Source organism: Petaurus breviceps, unplaced genomic scaffold (genome assembly GCF_028583685.1).
Source record: "Petaurus breviceps papuanus isolate PSGF00001 unplaced genomic scaffold, PetGlider_PUasm1.0 90617, whole genome shotgun sequence".
Classification (NCBI taxonomy): domain Eukaryota; kingdom Metazoa; phylum Chordata; class Mammalia; order Diprotodontia; family Petauridae; genus Petaurus; species Petaurus breviceps.
The window spans coordinates 2,080,582-2,099,472 of record NW_027187287.1 but is presented as its reverse complement, the minus strand read 5'-3'; the positions used below and the strand labels follow the sequence as shown (position 1 = coordinate 2,099,472).

At 45.6% G+C, this 18,891-nt stretch overlaps 1 protein-coding gene across 1 annotated transcript; it reads right to left on the bottom strand.

Annotated features, from left to right (window-relative positions):
* Nucleotides 1-2,940: 2,940 nt before the first annotated feature.
* Nucleotides 2,941-18,176, bottom strand: NOTUM (notum, palmitoleoyl-protein carboxylesterase). Its single transcript, XM_069064028.1, has 12 exons — nucleotides 18,084-18,176; nucleotides 16,603-17,013; nucleotides 14,391-14,443; nucleotides 14,121-14,216; nucleotides 13,506-13,566; nucleotides 13,286-13,344; nucleotides 12,753-12,855; nucleotides 11,023-11,214; nucleotides 10,379-10,479; nucleotides 8,212-8,359; nucleotides 6,178-6,225; nucleotides 2,941-6,037 (listed from the first exon to the last, which is right to left on the bottom strand). Exons 2-12 carry the CDS (start codon nucleotides 16,980-16,982, stop codon nucleotides 5,728-5,730), a joined length of 1,551 nt encoding a protein of 516 aa, XP_068920129.1. The 5' UTR covers nucleotides 16,983-17,013; nucleotides 18,084-18,176; the 3' UTR covers nucleotides 2,941-5,727.
* Nucleotides 18,177-18,891: the final 715 nt, after the last annotated feature.

The window sequence follows — 18,891 nt, the reverse complement described above, 5'->3', positions numbered from 1 at the left end:
ATATACAGCTAATTCAGGCATTCAAAGGAGTCACTTTCAAAGAGGGTGGAAGTCATCTCTCTTAGTTCCTTAAAGCCCATAGAACTGGCAGTTCTCCCTGGTCTGATTGCCAATACTCTTTAACATAACCTCTAATCACAAAACCAATGAAGGGTTACTTTATTCCAGAAGTACAAGTGTGTGACCCTAAGCAAGAGGCCAATGAACACACCTAGCTCCGGTACCCCTGTTACATAGAGAAGACTACATTATTATCAGCATCATTTGAGATCCTTTTATGTATAAAGTGATGGGCAGAGCCTTTAACAGGACTCATTAGGACCCAGGGAAGACAGATGTGGTTTTTGCCCACCTTGCAGATAACAGCTTAGCATTCCTTCTCTTCTCTAATAGAGATGAGTGGATATGGATTTGGTCATGATATGGAAAAAGGCATGATATTGGATGCTGTACTCAGGAGAATTGGGTGATAATTAATGCCTGGTAAGGCAGCAGATCAAATCACTGAAAGCTATCACCAAGATGGACAATAATTTATGCCATTTGGGGTTGGTGGGAATAGCTGAAATGGTCCTCCTTGCCAAAGCTAACTTCTCTCCCTGTGCCCTTAATCACATCTCCTCCAACTCCTTCAGAACCTTGCTTCATTGGTCCTTTCCCCCAACACTCATCTTCAATTTCTCTTTCCCTTGTATCTATCAACAAACTTAGACCTCTAGAATTTTTTTTCTTCAACTTGCTACCCACTTAAGCTATCAACCTTACTTTCTCTTTCCTTCCATTGACTGTTAAACTTCTAGAAAGAGTATTCTACTTTTCTGTCTGTACTTCCTCATCAATCATCAGAGCCATAACCAGGCCAAGTTGACTGGTGCTTTGCTAGGCAATAAAATTAAGAGGGTGCTGATAGTACAGTATACTCCTTCAGAAGGAAGAAGTAACTGAGCTTAGCCACTAGTTAGCAAGAATAATTAGTATAAATGGAAATCTATTTCCTTCCCATCCCCCTAGGTGAGCTCCTTCCTAGTCTAGTCTTCTCTGTTCTTGCCCCTGGCAGATGAATCACATGCAAGGATAGTGTCCCAGGTCTCAGATTCCCCTCAATAAGACCTTGTGTTCTGAGGAGTTTTGCTCCCCAATGAATTTGTCTTTAAAATTTTTATTTGTGTGTGTTTTTAAAAATTTTGTTCTGTTTTCTTTCACAGCATGACTTACATAGACTACATATGAAGGATGTACTACATGTATGACTACATATATATAACCTATGTAAAATTGCTTACCTTCTCAATGTGGGGGTGGAGGGAGAGAGAATTTGGAACTCAACATTTGAAAAAAAGAATGTTAAAATTATTTTTACCTGAAATTGGAAAATAAAATATTAAGAAAAATAAAGATGAGGAACCTGGGGGGGAAAAGTTCATTTGAGCATCTTTTGTACACTTACCCCAGGGACCAGAATTGCTAGGTACAACTTTATCATCCATTCATTCTTCATCTTCCTGTCAACAACCCTTTCTTCCGTGATACTCTGTCCTCCCTTGAGCTTTTATGACTATCTTCTCTCCTATTCTGCTTTAACAAATTCCTCTTAGTTTTCCATCACTGGTTCCTTTCTCCTTTCAGTTCCCAATTGTGGGTATCTCCAAAGTCTTTGTTTCTGACCGTCTTCTCTTCTCTTTCTCTACTCTCTCCTTTGGCAAATTTATCTATTCACATGCCTTCAGTTATCCCCTCTGTGCAAATGACTCCTAAATGTGTGTATATAGTCCTTATCTATTCCCTGGGCTATAGGCCTGCTTTTTTTAACTGCCTAAATATCTTTTCTGGCACTTCAGACTCAGTATATCCAAAACTCTACTTACCATCTTTTCTCCAAGTTTGTCTCTCCTTTTAACTTCCCTATTTCAGTGGATAGTATGACCATTCTTCCGGTTACCCAGGATTAAAACTAGACAGTAATTCTTGACTCTTCTTTCTCTCCTCTCCTATTCACCCATTTAGTTGCCAAGTTTTGTCAAGTCTATCATCACCACATCTCCAGCACCTATCTCTTGCTTTCCAGTTCTGTTGTCACCATTAATTGAGGCTCTCACCCCTCTTACTCTTAAAACAGTCTCCTAACTGACCTCCTTGACTCTAATCTCTCCTCTCATCCTTCATGCAGCAAGCAATCCTCTTAATGTATAGGTCCAAACACATCGCTCCCCTGCCCAAATCCTTTAGTAGCTCCTCATAGAATAAAATTCAAAGCCCTCAATAGTCTGCCTCTAAACAGATTAGACTAATACTTTTTTTCCTATACCACTCTGCCCTCCATTACTCCCATGCTTTTATTCACGCTAAACATATCTGGAAAAGTCTTCCTGCTACCACGTATACCTGTGTTTGCCCATTAATAGTCTTATCATCTTTCAAAGTCCAGCTCTTCCAGCACTCATGGAGGTGCTGCCTCCTCCATGAAACATCCTCTGATCTGGCTAGTCAAAAGTGAACCATCCTCCTGGAATACTTCAGTGCACTCTAACTTCTCCAAAGAATCTAGCCATTTCTGACAGTTATTAGCATTCATCTACTCTGTTTTATTTCATCTTTGTATCCACAGAACCTAGGACAATATTTTGCACACAGGAGATGCACAATAAATGTCTGTTCAATTGAACTAACAGAGTAAGCATTATCTGAAACTTGACAAAGTAGAACTTCTCACAAGAAAAAAAAGGGAGGTGGTTTGAAAGCAAGAGAGTTTCACTTGAGGTGAATGCTGTTCTAATGACTGAGTACCAAGGATGCCATAAACCTATTATGGGATTATCCTCTAATCTTAGGCTTTCCAAGCCAGGCTTTAGGGAGGGAATCAAGCTTCTCTTTGCTAGTATCTCTTAAGGGAAAAACCAGTGGGAAACAAAGCTGTACTTTCAAATAAAGAAATCGGTAGGATGAGGTTCTTTGGTTTTTTATTATTTAAAAAAAATATGTTACAAAACAATATCATTCATCTTATATTCTTGCTTATTTTCTTTTTTAAAAAATTAAAGTAATAAAAAAGTCACTTTATAAAATAATACAAAAGGGCATGAAAAGGCCTGGGAGGTGAGGATGGAAAGGGATGAGTTGGGGCTTCTGGTGGAATTGAGGAATCCAGTGCTTTAGGCTCTGCCCCATGGACCAAAGGCTCTGGGAAGAAAGATTAAGAAAGGATAATAGGGGAGTTCATGCTGGTGACAGAGGCAGAGCCAGGAGGGGGTCATGAGGATGTTGCTTCATTTGATGGGCAGCCAGTCTCTGGCCAGACTGCATTGGAAGCAATGGGAGGAAGAGTTGAAACCAGAGGAGCTCAGTCATGGAAGGGAGGAGGAAGGGTGAGTAGAAATAATGGGGATATTATAGGGAAAATGACTATTCCCTCCTAGAATTTTTGATAGAGAAAAAGAGGAAAGCCAAGTAGGATCTGACATGTATCCTAGATTTTTGGATAATAGAGTTCAAAGGGCTCAGAGAAAAGGCTGTGTAGGATCCTATAGACTAAAATTCTATAGGGGAAATCTGCCCAGGAGGGATGAGACACTCTTAAGAATTTCTTGATGACTGAAACCACCAAGGGAAACAATTCCAATGAATATAAATAGGTGTCCAAAGAGAGCAGTGTGGATATAGTATGAACTCACCAGTCAACTGAGATTACATGACATTGTCCCATAAATATAGTATCAGGAGTGCTAAGGCTCACAATGGGCTGAGGCTAGCTAGGAAAGCTAAAGATGACATAAAAATAGTATTTTAAAAACCATATTAGGAAAAAGGGAGATTAAATAGGATCTAGGATTGCTTCTTGGGGGCATGGATGGATAGATGAAATAAAACAACTGAAAACAGAAAGAAAGTAGGGCTCTCTAATTTTAATTTTCTTTTATGTTCTCTGGCAAATAGAATGAACTCTGAACTGATAATAAGAGAATAAAATGACTAACAGAGAGTAGATGTCCAAGAGGAATAAGGAGATAGTAAGAGAATAACTAGATGTACTTCATCAATTGAAGTCCCATGGCCAAAATGGACTCCATCTTTGGCTCCTGAAGGGAGTGTCAATGGCGGCAGAACCACAGTAAACAGTACTTGAAAGACTATGTAAAAAGGAAAAGGTGACATAAAAGGGCTATTGTTATCCCAATTTAAAAAAAAGGGGGAAGAGATAAGAGAATTGTCTGCAGACTACAGGTCAGCAAGTGTGACTTCAATCTCTGGGGAAACTCTAGAGTGAATCATTAAAGGAATGATCAGTGAATATCTTGAAAAAGGGACAGCAATCACAAAAACCAGCATGGCTTTGTCAAGAACAGGTCATGCCAAACAAATGTTGCTTCCTTTTTTTTTTTTTTTTGGACATAGTTACTGGAGTAGCAAATTAGAATGCTGTAGATATAATTTACCTAGATTTAAGTCAAGCATCTGATGAAAAATCCCATGCTTTTCTTGTGGAATAGCTGGAGAGATGTGGGTTAAGTAACAATACAATTGAATGGATGTAGAATTGAGTGACCAAACTCAATTTGTGATCCTTCAATCAAAGAGTGATCCTTCAGAGTTCAATGACAAAACTTAGAAGAAGACATCCAGGGAAATACCCTAGGGATGTGTACTTGGCCTCCTCCAGTTAAACATTTTTATCACTAAGACAGTCATATTTACCAAATTTTTAGGTGACACAAAATGGGAATTTAATGACAGCACTCTAAATGACAGGCAGGATCCAAAAAGATAGGCTAGACAGAAACCAATTGGGTGGAATCAAATAAGATTAAATTCAACAGAGATAAATGTAAAGACTCACTTTTCAGTTAAAGAAGTCAACTTCCCAAGGATGGGAGAGGGCAAAGGACATTGTTAGACAACAGTATGTTGGAGAATGATCTGGAGGTTCTGTTGGACTGCCAGCTCAAGATGAGTCAGCAGTGTAATCCTGGTCTATATTGAGAGGAATAAGGCATAAGGAGAAGAGTGGGCCTGTATACTCTGCCCTTGTCAGACCCTCTCTGGGATATTGTATTCAATGTTAGGTGACATAGTTTAGAATGGACTGGATAATGTCCAGAGAAGGGTGACCAGGGTAAGAGGACCAGGATTCATCAAAGGTCCTAGGAATGTTTGACCTAGGGAAGAGAAGACTTTGGGTGGGGTTGGGGATAGGGGAAACACATGACAGCTTCAAGTATTAGACGGGCTGTCATATGGAAGATGGATTAGATGTGTTCTGCTTGGTTTCGGAGGGCAGAAGCAGAAGCAGTGGGATGAAATTACAAAGAAACAAATTTAGACAATGTCAGGGAAAAGAAAGTTCCTAACAAAGCTATCTAAAAGTGAAATGGGAAGCCTCAGGAGGGGATGGGTTCCCTTCCTTACCCCCATTGGAGGTCTTGAAGTAGGCTGGATGACCCACGTTGATAATGTTATCATAAGGATTCTTTTGGGGGGGGGGGTCATGGGTTAGACTGGCCACTGAAGACCCTTCTAACTCTGAACATTCCATGATTCCAAGTGTCTCAAGGAGGGGGAAGAGGTGGCTTAGGGCTCTGTTGGCCCCAGTGAGACACATGTGTCTAGGTCCAAGGGGCATCGGGCACAGAGCAAGAATGTGAGCCTCGTGGTGTGAAGTGAGGTGGAAGAAAGGAGGGAGGCAAAGGGTCTGCAAGGGGTCACCCTCTCCTCATTTCCACATGCTGACTTCATTTAGCTCCCACTGCTAAGCATCCCCAGCAGCTTGCTGGGCTCTAGCCCTTGTTGCTGGGCCATTTTCTGTACATCAAAGCCCATGTGCATGAGGAATTGGATTATGTTCATCTCTTGTCCTGTAAACTGGTCTCGGATGGTGGGACAGGATGGGTTACAGTGGGGCCAGGGGCAGTTGTCAATGAGGTGAACAGGACAACCCTTCAGGGGGGGTGCTTTGCCATTTTTGTTGCTCTCGTGAAGACTTCGGTCCCAGCAGTGAAGCGCTCGAGGCAGTGAGGTACCCTTCACCTGAATGTCTGTCCAATGGCTGCAAAGATTGAGGCACACAGGTAAATAGGAGGAGTAGAAGAAAGCTGGGTGAGGAGAAGAGGCAGAGGGAAGCCTATGGGTTGAGGCCTCACACATAGTAGGCAGAACTGAACTGAATTATTGCACTGAGACACTTACTTTCGGATGATGATCTCATGGGACAGGCAGGCAGGGGCAAAGCTAGCCCTGTGTTGGGGAAGAGATATATGATCAGTGATTATCAGTCACCCACTGGTGCCAACTTCAACCCCCTTCTCACTGTGATGTACCCAGATGTCCATTCTATTATCTAAGTTCTTCAGCCTGTTTCTCATGCCCTTTCACAGGTTTAGGGCTGGAAAGTTCACTTGGGAAGTAAACTGGTCCAATGCCCTCATTTTACAGATAAGGAAAGAGAGGTTCACACAACTAACAACTGATAGATCTAAGATTTGAACTTGGATACTCTGACTCCAAATCCAGTGTGCTTTATGTTATACCACACTGTCACCCACTTCATTTTCTGTTGCTTTTCTACATGGATCTTTCTTTCTAGTCAGAGGCTGCTAGGTGGTGGAATAAGTAGAGCTCTGGGCCTTAGAGGAGCTAAGCTCAAAGTCAGGCGCAGACACTTACTATCTGCGTGATGCCGAACAAGTCGTTTAATGTCTGCCTCAACTGTAAAATAGGGTTGATAATAGCAACTACCTCCTAAGGTTCTTGTGAGAATCAAATGAGGTAATATTTATAAAGTGCTTAGCACAGCAGGGCAGCTGAGGGGCACAATGGATAGAGCATCAGCCCTGAGTTCAAATCCAGCCTTAGATAGTTATTGCCTGTGTGACCCTAGGTAAGTCACTTAACCCAGATTGCCTCCAAAAAAGTGTGTAGCATAATCCCTGGCACATGGCAGGCGCTTAATAAACTCTTATTTCCTTCCATTCGTCTGAATCTGCTTACTGACCTCCACATATGAATTTTGTTTTTCTTACATCAATGCTTTTGCACATGCTATTCCCCACAATAGGAATACCTTTCCCTGCCTTTTTTCCCTAATCCAGTATTCTTTACCACATTCAAATTTCTGTTTGAAATTCCTCCTGAAAACCTTATCTGACTTACCCTACCTAATCTTATCCCTTTACTCTGGACCTTGCTCAGTCCTTCTATAGGCACTCAGTAAGTACTATTTTCATTCTCTCATTCGATGTGCTTTTAAAGAGTTCTCATGTAACTTAATAGATTGTAGGTCACTTGAGGACAGGAATTGTTTTGTTTTTGTCTGGTTCCCAACATAATGCCTTATATACAATAGGTGCTTAATAAATCTTTGTTGAATTTGCTGAATTGAACTGGGGACACATGACAAGGGATAATAATCATAATAAAACAAACATTTATGTATTGCTTACTATGTGCCAAGAACTGTGCTAAGAGCTTTAACCTCATTTGATCTTCACAGCCCTGGGAGGTTCAATTGTTGTTGGAGCCATTAGGTGGCACCATAGCTCGTAGAGTTGTGGGCCTTTTCCTGAGTTCAAATTTGGCCTCAGATACTGTCTGTCACTTTGTGACCTTGGGCAAGACACTCAACCCTGTTGCCTCAGTTTCCTCATCTGTAAAATGAGCTGAAGAAGGAAATGGCAAACCACTCCATTATCTGCCAAAAAAGAACCCAAATGGCATCACAAAGAGTTGGGACATGACCAAAAATGACTGAACAATGCAGAATCTCATTTGATCTTCACAGCAACACTGTTGCTACTAAAATCCCCATTTTACAGTTGAGGAAACTGAGCAAACAGAGGTTAAGTGATTTACTCAGGGTCATACAGCTAAGAAACATCTGAGGCTGGATTTAATCTCAGGTCTTTTTTGACTTCAGGTCTAATACTCCATCTATCTGGATGATTGAGAGACAATGACTCTAAAAGACTTTCCTAACCAGGGTACTCAGCACAGAGTTTTTCATACAGGGAGCACTAGAAGTAGTGACTCATCAGTCATTGGCTCTCACCTGCTACCACCACTCTGTCTCAATTTAGGGCAAATATTTGATATTCCTGATGTTAAGGCTCCCTCTGCTTGATTACTTAGGAATTCAATGGTGGATAATTGGGGTCAGCTACCCTTACATCCTTCTTGGTCCTGTTCTTCCCATGTATGCTCTCCCCCTACACTGAAGACACTCACGACACATCCTTGAGTGTATTCCGAAGCTCCCGGCCAAGGTTCTGGATATAGAGCCATTGTCCTTCCTGCACAGGCTGCCCGGTCAGATGCACATTGTCCACAGTCAACTGGGCTTCATCAAATAGCCACTGTACCACAAACACAGGGCCTAGGACAAGGTAGGGACATATATTGGCTCAGAGCATAGTCTACCCCACCATCCCCCTTATCCCCCCAAACCCTCCTGCTTTTTCTCAGGGGCAGCTCCAGGTATTCCCTCCTAATTCCCTATTAATCTTCTCCTACCCTAGTATTAGGGGTGGGAAGTATGCATTGTCCTCTGCCTACAACTCAAATTATTCCCACCTTTAAGACCATTATCTTGCTCCATACCCTTTTTTGGGAAGATCTTCCCAACTTCATTCAAAAAAGGTGCATCCTCTCCTTGCTTCACATCTTACTGTGAAGACTCATCTTCTCAGGAAGTTTACCCATTTTGATTGCTCCTTCATCCTGCATCCCAACCCCATCCCACCCTCCCCATTTATGTACACAAACCCAATTTTCCCTTGTTTTAGGCTACAGAACCTTAGAACCATAGAAAGTCTGCACTAGAAGGTTCTAATGCAATTCCTTTGTTTGACAGATAGGGAAATAGAAGCAATGGAAAGGAAAGTGATTGTCCAAGGTCACACAACTAGATAAGTGGTGAAACAGAGACTTGAAGCCAAGATTCAGGACTCTAATTTCAAGAGTCCTTTCCATTCTACCACAACACCTCTCTTACACACACACACACAGAATATTAGCTCTGAAAGGAAGCTTAAAGAATTCGTGGCTTAATCCCAGGGGGGCGTTGGAGTCAGCTCCAACTGGCTTGTTGGAGGCAACTGTTAAATTTTCAGTATGAGCCTTAGAAATAGGCAATCACTGCAAATCAGGGACTGTGTGCAGTAGAAATCTCAGGGAATAAAATCACCACCAGATTGGAGACTAATAAGAGTAACAACTGGCATTTATGTAGTACTTTAAGGTTTGCAAAGTGCTTCACATCTATTATCTCATCTGCTTAAGTTCTAATCCCTTCTAAAACACCCTCAGCCCCTGCTTAAACACTGACATCCACAGGGGACTGCCAGATAGCTCCAGGTGCTAGCAATTTCTTGGTCCTTGGTAAGTATGCACAAAGTCCTTTGAGATATATTAGCCTCCTTTAGCAAACAGTTCACATCCTATCTCAGATAATGCCTGGCTGTGTGATCCTGGGCAATTGACAAATCCTCTGAATTTTAGTTTCCTTATGTGAGAAATGGGGACACTAATGCCCATGATAATGTATACAAATGATATATCAAATGATAATGTATATGAAAGTGCTTTACAAACTTTAAAGTCCTATGTATATGCCAGTTATCAATACTGATGAAAATAAAAACAATAATAATAAGCTTTCTAAGGTTGTAAATTGAAGGAGAAGGTATAGATCTGCATTAAGTTCCTCATTTGGAGCTCCCTACAGCAATCAAATCATATGTCCCATTAAAAAAAAAAGGATTAAAAAATTAGTGTGGAGGCAGCTAGGTAACCCAGTGGATAGAGCACTGGACCTGGAATCAGCGGAGTTGGAACCCTGCCTCAGACACTGATTAGCTGTGTGACCCTAGGCAAGTCAATTAACCACAACAGCCTCCACACACAAAAAGTATAGCACAGTGGGTAGAAGGCTAGTCTTGGAATCATCAGGAAGACCTGGGTTCAAGTCCTGCCTCTGGCATATACTTGTTGTGTGACCAAGGGTAAGTCACTTAACCTCTTCGATAACTGTCCAAGTTATAGATGAGTTGCCTAGCTACATCAATGGAGGGAGTTTTCACTATGGGCATTCCTTCTACACTGAGGAAAGTTCAGGTCCAGATTAAAACAAGACAAAACAAAATAATCCCCATGCACCAAAGAAACCAAACCAAACCTAGACTGTCAGTTCCCTGAGTATAGGGACCGAGTCTTTTCCTTCCTCTATATCCCTTAGACAATGCCCACAGTGAGTATTGACTCTGTGCTGACTATGAGCCCCACTCCACATTCCCAGAACTTGATCTCTCTGAATTTTCAAGGGGAATAAATGGGGATTTGGGGGTCTTTTGCCATCATGCCTCCTCCTAAGCCCCAAGCTCCCACCCCCACTCACAGCGCAGGGTAGGGTAGATTTTGTATCCGAAGAAGCAGTTCCACTCCTCGCCTTCCTTGAACTGCAGCCGGCAGCGCTCGGGGACGACCCCGTTCCAGTACCTGGAAGGCCAGGAGCTTTGGGATCAGGCCAGCTCTTGAGAACCTCTTCCAGTACCTCAACTGTGGGATGGGGGAAGGAGGATCCCACAGAGGGTGACAGGTAGGTACTTTAACCTCTAGTCAAGTTTGCCTACCTGGACTCAGGCTACCATTACTGGAAGTGATTAGATCCACATTCCATGGGCACTCACTTCCCATCACTGGGGCCCTTGATCTGACTCAGTACTATCCCAAACCCAAAGAACTCATTTGTTGGAATTTGTACCTGATCCAGCCTTTAGTACTGCTGAAAGTCTCCCTCTAGGCTCTCATCCCTGACCTAGAATGGAAATGCAAGGCATTGCCAACTCCTAGCACTGGGTTGGGGTATCATTCTTCAAGCCCCAGCTGCACCATGGGCTGTGTGGGTCCTCAGTATTGGGCAACAGGGGATCAAAGGGCAGCAATGTCTCAATCTAAGGAAGAGGAAGAAGTCTAGGCACCTGTAGCAGGGTGTAAATAACTTGGGGAGGGGAGGTGAAGGAAGGCAGAGGAAGCTATCACCTGATCCCTCGTCGGATGGCTTCAGTGGGAGCACAGGTGATGGTGTCAATGCAGTCTGTTCGGCGGTACTGCCTGTTGTCCAGGAACCAACCAGAGTCAGCCAGGCCCCGAACTTGGATGGCTGAATAGCCCAACTCTTCTAACTGCTCTGCAACCCGGTCCACATTAAGAAGAACCCCAGTGCCCCCAGCACTATGAGTAAGGGAGAAGACACATGGGTAACTGATACAGCCAAGTAGGTAAGCAGGATCATTTCTAGAAAGGTCACTTAACAAAGGTCATTGAATATTTTGATGTCATTTATTTTAAGAGAGTCATTGGAAAGGGCCCTGAATTTGGCAAAGGTGGTCTGAGAACTGAATCCTGAGTGGATCTGCTCCTCACTACCCATGTGAATTGGGACATGTCCCTTCCCATCACTGAACCTGTTTCTTCTCTGTAAAATGATAGGATTGGATAAATGTCTCCAAGAAGAGATATGAGAAGATGCCACCACCAGTCACAGGTGAGGTAGAGTGCACACATTTTCAGACTTTTAAGATGTATTCATCAGTTTTACTGATTTTTTTCTCTCATTTTTCTTTAAAAAACAGTGTTATAGGGGTGGGCAGGTAGCACAGCGAGTAAGAGCACCGGCTCCAGTGACGGGATAACCTGGATCAAATCCAGGCTCAGATACTCAGCACCACACCCAGAAATAACTGGCCGTGTAACCTTGAGCAAGTTACTTAACCCCAATTGCTTAAAAAAAAAAACAACAACAACAAACAGTGTTATATGAGATGACTCTTGGATGGGGGTGGGAGGGAGGAGGGATCCTGGGAGAAATTCTGGTAAAGTAAAAAATATCAACAAGCATTTATTAAATGTCTGCTACATGCCAGGCACTGTGCTAAGCTCTAAGAATACAAAAAAACCAAACAAACCACAAAACAAAACAAAAACTACAGCAACATATATCAATAAAACTGATTTAAAAAATAGAAAGACTAGATGATTTCTATGTTCCTTTTCAACTCTAAACCCAATGATTTTATGACCTCTCTGTCTGCCTCTGTCTCTCTCTTTGCTCCTTCCATCCCATACTCTCTCACATTTAGTATTGTTTTTTTTCTCCGAAGAAAGGCAGCATGGGATAGCACGAGGAAGACCATCCTGGGAATGGGGAGACCTGGATTCTAGTCTTAGCTCTCTGCCACCAGCAATATCCCTTCTTCTGGGACCATTTTCTCATTTGTAAAACCAAGGAGTTGAATTGGGTAATCTCTAAAGTCCTTTGAAAATCTTGCAGACCAAATGCCAGTAGCAAGCCCTCACCATTTTCAAAGGTACACATACCCCTAAAACTAGAGTTCACAAACTGTGATTCACAAACCTAAAACTATATAAGTCACTAATACCATCTGGTGTACTCACTTGGAATAGTTAGCCAGTTGGCCCAAATAACTCAAAACAGGGATTTTTACTGGGATAGCATCAAAAGAATAGTAGTAACAAATATAATAAATGTAACATGTACCTTTCAATAAAAAAAAAGTCCTGTGAAGCAAAATATTTGACCTTTGGCCAAACAAGATCCTTCCCCTTACCTTACCTCAATCCTTTGTTCTTTACCCCATCCCACCTCCAGTTTAATGCAGTGCCTGGTATGGTCATTTTCCCTATTTTTTGTATATTCCATCACCTCCCCCTCCCCGTGTTAGCCTCATACTCCTCTCCCTGGTACTCACCTGCTTCCAGCCAGCAACAGTACCTTGGCACTGGTCAACCCTTTGCCCAGGAGTTCTCGAACCACCTCCTGGATAATAAGGGCCCCCATGAAAGCATATTCATCTGTAAATCAAAGGAAGTATCTCTTCTTTAGGAAAGCATTATTGCTTATTGAGCAGGGAGAGAATAAGGTCTGGGATTCATTCATTAAAGTTGTTCCCTCACTTGGAAAATTAGGTTCTTTAGGAATTTCAAGTCTGGGGTAGGCAAGGTCAGACCAGGATTCTCATATCTTAAAGAAAAAATTATGTCTATTCACTAGGGAGAACTGTGCCCCACAAAAATCAGGGCCTCGGATATAATGAGCCCCTTGCCTAAAAGAGGAAGATGGCCCTAGGGAAAAATACCCAGGGAGGTATTTAAAAGGATTTAAGACTAGGAGAATCTGGACTGGGTTAGAATAACCATGGGTTCCTCCTATGACCATGAAGAGAAGAAGGGAGAAAAAAAGGAGAGCAGAAAAAAGGGACAAAAGAAAGGGAAGAGAACTTACTGGTTTCAGACTTGAAGGAGGCTCCACTCCAGACATCACTGGAGCAATAGGGGATAAAGCTGCAAAAGATAAAGTTGATAAGACTGGCAAAAAATTGTATTTCCCCCTGGGAAGCTCAAGCTCTGCCTTTCTGTTGGGCATATATCGAAAATTTCTCAAGGTATGACTCCACCCCATTTCCCCCAGGGAATTATCCCTATCTCCCATACTTATCCCTTACACCATGTTGGCATTCCACCAGTGTGGATTCTCCTCTGGTTGAGATGAGAGGATACCAGTACCTAGAAGGGAGGGGAGAAAAACAGTGAAAGTGAGTGTGGAGACATATTGACACTGTAGGGAAAGGTCGACTTGGGTCCTAGGGATAGTGAGGTATTAGAATAGGTGGTAGAAAGCAGAAAGTCAAGTCACTTGGTGTTTTTGCTTCATTATCATTATCAAAGGGTGTTTGGTAATCTTGTAAAAGTTTAGGAAATATGGGAGGTCAGGAGTAATGGAGAAGGATTTTGCAGATAGGGAATGCTTCTCTGAGGACCTGAGGAGAAGCCCTTTTAGACAGAATAGTTTAAGATAATACCCTACCCCTAGGAGAAGCCATGGAATCAGGACTGGACAGTGGGAAGTCACCTAGTACCAACCCTTCTTCAGGGAGAGAAAAGAGGGAAGGGTCATGGAACTGAGGTTTGGATAGGGAAAAAGAAGAACAGGGTAAGGGGTCTAGAGTCTAAGGAGAATGGCAGAGGGAAGATGGGGACTATTAAGGAGAGATCACATGAAAAGGAGGATGAAGGAAAATATGGCCATGAAAAATGAGAGTATGTGTGTGACTGCTGACCTGTGCGAGTTCTGGGCCAGTCTTTTGAGCTCATAAGACGCCTCATGGTGTCATAGCGAGAATCACAGTTCTCACGGTTAAAGCAATACCAGCCACCTGCCAGGTCAGACACACGAAGTTCAATAGCCTGTGGTTAGGGCCAGCCACCCACCCCTCCCTTCAACAGGACTCTCCTTCACTCTCATTCTTTACCCTCTTTGGGTTCCCAGTTCCTTAAGTCTTTTCTTCCTACCCTTTTCCTCCCATCCCCAACTCTATCCCAAGACCCACCTTCCAAAAAGAGCAACCAGCGCCGGCTGCCCTTAGACTCCTTGAGGTAGTAGCTGTAAAAGAAATAGTATTGTTAGGTCAACTAGATCTTCCCTGACCCTCCATAACTCTGGGATGCCAGGTAAGAAAGGGTTATTCCACCTGTCACTAAAACAGGGAAGTCTTGTGCCACATGGGGGCGCAAGAGACTAGGTAAACCTGTAGCCAAGCTGAAGTTTAAAAACTTTGAGAAAAAAGATTTGGAAAGGGCAGAAACAGGTCTCCTGGGGCTAGTTTTAGGGAAGAAGTTAGGGCAGGTCCAGGTTCCTTATACCCTGGAGGGCCGAGCCAGCTCAAAGGAAAGGTTTTCAGAGGGAAGACAAAAGGGTGTTACAGTTCTAATGAAAAGAACCCTGGAGAGGCAATCCAAAACTTTTGTTCCCGTGCCAACTCTGAAACAAACTACCATTGCGACCTTGGGCAATTCATTTGACCTCTATGGTCCCGTTTCCTTAGCTATAAAATAAGGAAGACAATACCTTGTTCTTTATGCCCTACACTTGTGATGAAAATTTGAGAATACTCTAAAAAGGGTTCCACATTGTAGCATTGCCACTAGTGGAAGGAGGCAAAGGGCGCACACGGAATTAAACTTCATCTACCCTAAAGTAAAAACTGAAGAAGAGAAAAGATAAGTGGTTTGAGTATTCCAGTCAGTCAGAGGTAAAGTTAGGAAGGATAAACATAGTCCCAAGAGAAGAAAAGTTAGGGGAAATAGAATGGAAAAGGAGAAAGAGGACTAGGGTAGGGAATCCTGGTTCAATTTTATACACTGACCTCATCCCCAACCATCTCCCTCATGGCTGCTTGTCTGCTGTGTCCCATGCTGCTGCCATGTGTATGTCCAGTCTTTTCTCTTCCCTTCCACCCATCCCCCCCATTAGCCGGAGATCCCTGCCAGGGCAGTGACAGCATCTCCTCCTTACCTCCAGTAGCCAAGGCTGTGCACTTCATGGATACTCAATTTATGGGGTTGATAGACATTTGGTAAACAGCTGTTCATCATGACTGTCACTAATTTGCTGTATAATCTTCAGCAAGTTACTTTACCTTTGAATCTTATTTTCTGACTCTCAATATCCATAGATTCTGTCCTAGTTTCCCTCAATTCTTCTCTAAGTACTAGTAATGACACTTCCCTTACTCTCCCCCCACCCCCATATACACACAGTCATGCTCTCTCACCCTAGAGGGAGAAATAATGTTCCCAATGTCACTTACACAGTGTCAGAAGGTTTTGGAGTCCTAGACTTCAATTCAACAAACTCAAGGGTTTACACTGTGCTGGGCCCTGGGGATACAGACAGTGTGTCCCCTTCTTTTTCTAGGTATTCATTAGCCAAACCAGGTGGACTAATGAAGCAATCTTGAGACAAAGGGGTGTCCCTGTGACTGACTTTCTTCTTTATAGTCCTCTCATTTCTTCATATGGAAAGGGACCTGAACTTATCTCCTAAGGTATCTTGGAACTGTTTCTGTGAAGCAACTGACTTTCTTGCAGGGAATTTCTCTTCCCTCATTAATCTTTTTTTTTTTTTTTTTGGTGCCATGTGATGGAGAAGACAAAGGAGAATGAACAGATTCAAGACTTCTGATACTTTAAGGGCTCCTTGTGCTAAAGTGGATTTTGAGGCTTCAAAGTTTAGGGTCTTTCCCTAAGTATCTTTAGCTGGGGAAAGTGTGAGGGATGTCTTTCTATCTGGAGTCTTCTCCAGGAAAAGGGATGGACTTAAGACCAGAGGGAAGAGGGCTCCCCCTCACTTTCTCCCCCCTCCTTCTTGGGGAGAAAAACTCCAGGGTCTCTAAAGGAAAAGCCGACCAAAGTCTTCTGCTTCTACAAAATGGATTGGGGGGGGGGGGGGGGGGGGGGCGGGGGGGAGGGGTGGGGGGGGGGGGGGGGGGGGGGCAGAGACTTCGGTGTGGGATGGGCCGAGATCCTGCTTCTGTTCTCTCGTAGTTTCCTTGAGAGAGAGAAGGCTGAGACTGAGAGAAGGCTGAAACGGCGGCGTCCACCTGCTGCTGAAAGGAGTGGAGTTGGGAGAGGTCTGCAAGCTGGGGAGAGGTGAGTGTGCAACCGCTCGAGACCTGAAGGGCCTGGAGAGATCGCGATCGTGGGACTAGGGGGTAGGGGTAGAGGAGACAGAGAGAGGGTCCAGGCTCTAGAGTCACTTACCCGGCGGGACTGCCGTCATTACAAGTCACCGAAGTGTTGAGCAGAAGGTGAAGCCGCAAGTCCTCATCCAGCTTTTGAGCGGAACAGGGATACAGGGACTGCGCCAGACTCTTGATCTGGGACATGAAGCTGTCCATGTTGCCCTCCACGGCCGTGAAGTCCAGTGGGAAACTCTCCACTGGCTGCCCTGCCACCTCTCCCAGCTCACGGCCAGGAAGCGCCTGGGGTTGGGGCTGAGTCTGAGACTGAGGAGGCTTCGGCTGCTGCTGCTGTTGCTGCTGCTGCTGACCACGCCGTCTCCAGGTTTTCCTTCCCTCGCTGCCGGGGCCCCAGTGTAATAAGCCCAGAAGCAGCAGCACTCGCACCGCTCTTTGGCCCATGCCAGCACCGGTCCCGTCTTTTCGGGGCCACCTGCAGGGGCAGCGGATCAGCGGGTGAGCCCCAGCGGACTTTGAAATCCGAACCCGGGCGCCGCGGGGTCGCTGGATCCCCGGCTGTAGTCCCACTGCCCTGGACTGGGCTCTGGGCTCCAGCCGGATCCCTACTCTTCCGAAGAGACTTTCCTTCCCAGGGTGTCCTGACCCACTTCACTCCACCGTGTCTCCAGTGGGATCTGGACGCTGCACTGACTGCTAGGCACCTAAACGATCTCCGTGGCCCGGCGACCCGGTCCCCTCGCCCCCAGCTGTGCCTGAGCACAGGGTAGCCTCTACTTGGGCTGGGCTGGGCTGGGTTGGGCTAGGCTAGGCTATCGCAGACAGATGCTTACTTTCTCCCCGCGTCCTGCTCCCCGCTCCCTGCTCCCAGCTCCGTGTCTAGAGGAGGGCAGTTCTGGGTCTGGGTGCTTTGGCTCGGTCCCGCTCCAATGAGCGGCGGGGGCAGAGCCTGGGCGTAGTTTGCGGGGCCCGCGGCTGTCCCGGTGCCCACGCGTTAGATGTGCAGCCACCGCCTCCCCGGCCTTCACGGAGCTCAGGGGCGGGGGTGTGGGGAGTGTGTGTCTGGAGTGGGGGTGGCGGGGAAGGCGGTGATCTCGCTTTTTTCTAGGCGGAGGCATCGTCTTTTCTTCCCAAACCGCAAACATGACAGAGGGGGCCTGGATTACCCCGCCGTGACCGCCGGAGGCGCTCCCGGCCCCGGCTTGGTGTGGGGCAGCGCGGCTGTGGCTCCCAGCGCTGCCACAGCGGCTCCCATTAAGGGAAAGCCAGCCAGGCGCCTTTCCCCTTCCCCGCCCCTCCCTCCCCCACGGGGGGGGGGGGGGGGGGAGTGGTGGTGGTGGTGGTGGGGAGGGAGAAGTAAGAAGGGGATTGTTTTTACTGGACGGGGGCGGGGGGAGTCACCTGCGGAAAGGAAATTAACCCCCCCTCCCTCCACCTCCACACGCCCTAGCAGCTAAAAGCTGGCGGTAAAAAACATCGCCCAGGGCGAGACAAGGCTTGGAGACTGGAGATCACTGGGGCTCCATACCAGTTCATTCCTCTCACCTCAAGTTTGGAGAGCGGTCCCTGAAAGGTTGAGGGAGAGCACAGCTGGAGAGCGCACCTGGAGCAACAGGACAATGACATCCCTGGAACCCTCTAGTCTTTCCCGCCCCCTCTCCCCCCCACACTTCTGCCCGCCTACCCAAGCGCAGTGCGGGCAGCACCTGGGGCCGCTGGCTTTTTCAAAGCGCCAGCAACATCTGGAGGGAGGGGGTGGTTCTCTGCCTTAGCTCGTGGGTCTTCTAGGCTTGAAGGTTTCACTGAGAGACGTGCTCCCCGGGGTTTCGGACCTTCGATCCCGCCCCCATTTGCCTATCAGGATTCGGGATTTGGCTTCTGGGACTGTCTCCTGATACCCCCACCCAACCACCCTGGACATGTTAGGAGTCCCTAGCTCCTGGCTCACCGGAGCCCCGAGCTCACCGCTGGCTGTACCCTGCACGGAGTTGCCCTGTTGATGGGGCTCCCAGGCCACTGGCTTTCTCCTTCCCTCCCTTTCCCCTCTCCCCCCTTCCTGACTTCACTCTCTCCTCTGGCGCTGGCTGGACAGCCGCTGGGGACTTTTATCTAGCCAAGGCCCCGGGATCAAAGGGACTGCTGCCACGGGTTTCTTGGGGGGGGGGGGGGGGGGAGAGGAGGAGTAATAGACATCTGAGCCAGAACAGGGGGTGAGAGGGGGAGAGCATGGACAGGTGTGTCTGGGAGCAAGGGTGCTGAAGCAGTTGGGGATGGGGAGGGGAGGCTCCCTCAGGTTACGAAGGAACAGATAACCTCATAATCCCCATGAGAGCAAGACAGGATCTGCCTGAGC

What these genes read in the sequence shown, in the direction of transcription:
- NOTUM (XM_069064028.1), bottom strand. Translation starts at nt 16,982, where the DNA reads ATGGGCCAAAGAGCGGTGCGAGTGCTGCTGCTTCTGGGCTTATTACAC. An exon ending in CTGTTGCTGGCTGGAAGCAG is followed by an intron (nt 11,215 to 12,752) that starts GTGAGTACCAGG and finishes CCTTACTCATAG; the next exon opens with TGCTGGGGGCACTGGGGTTC. An exon ending in AATCTACCCTACCCTGCGCT is followed by an intron (nt 8,360 to 10,378) that starts GTGAGTGGGGGT and finishes ACCTTGTCCTAG; the next exon opens with GCCCTGTGTTTGTGGTACAG.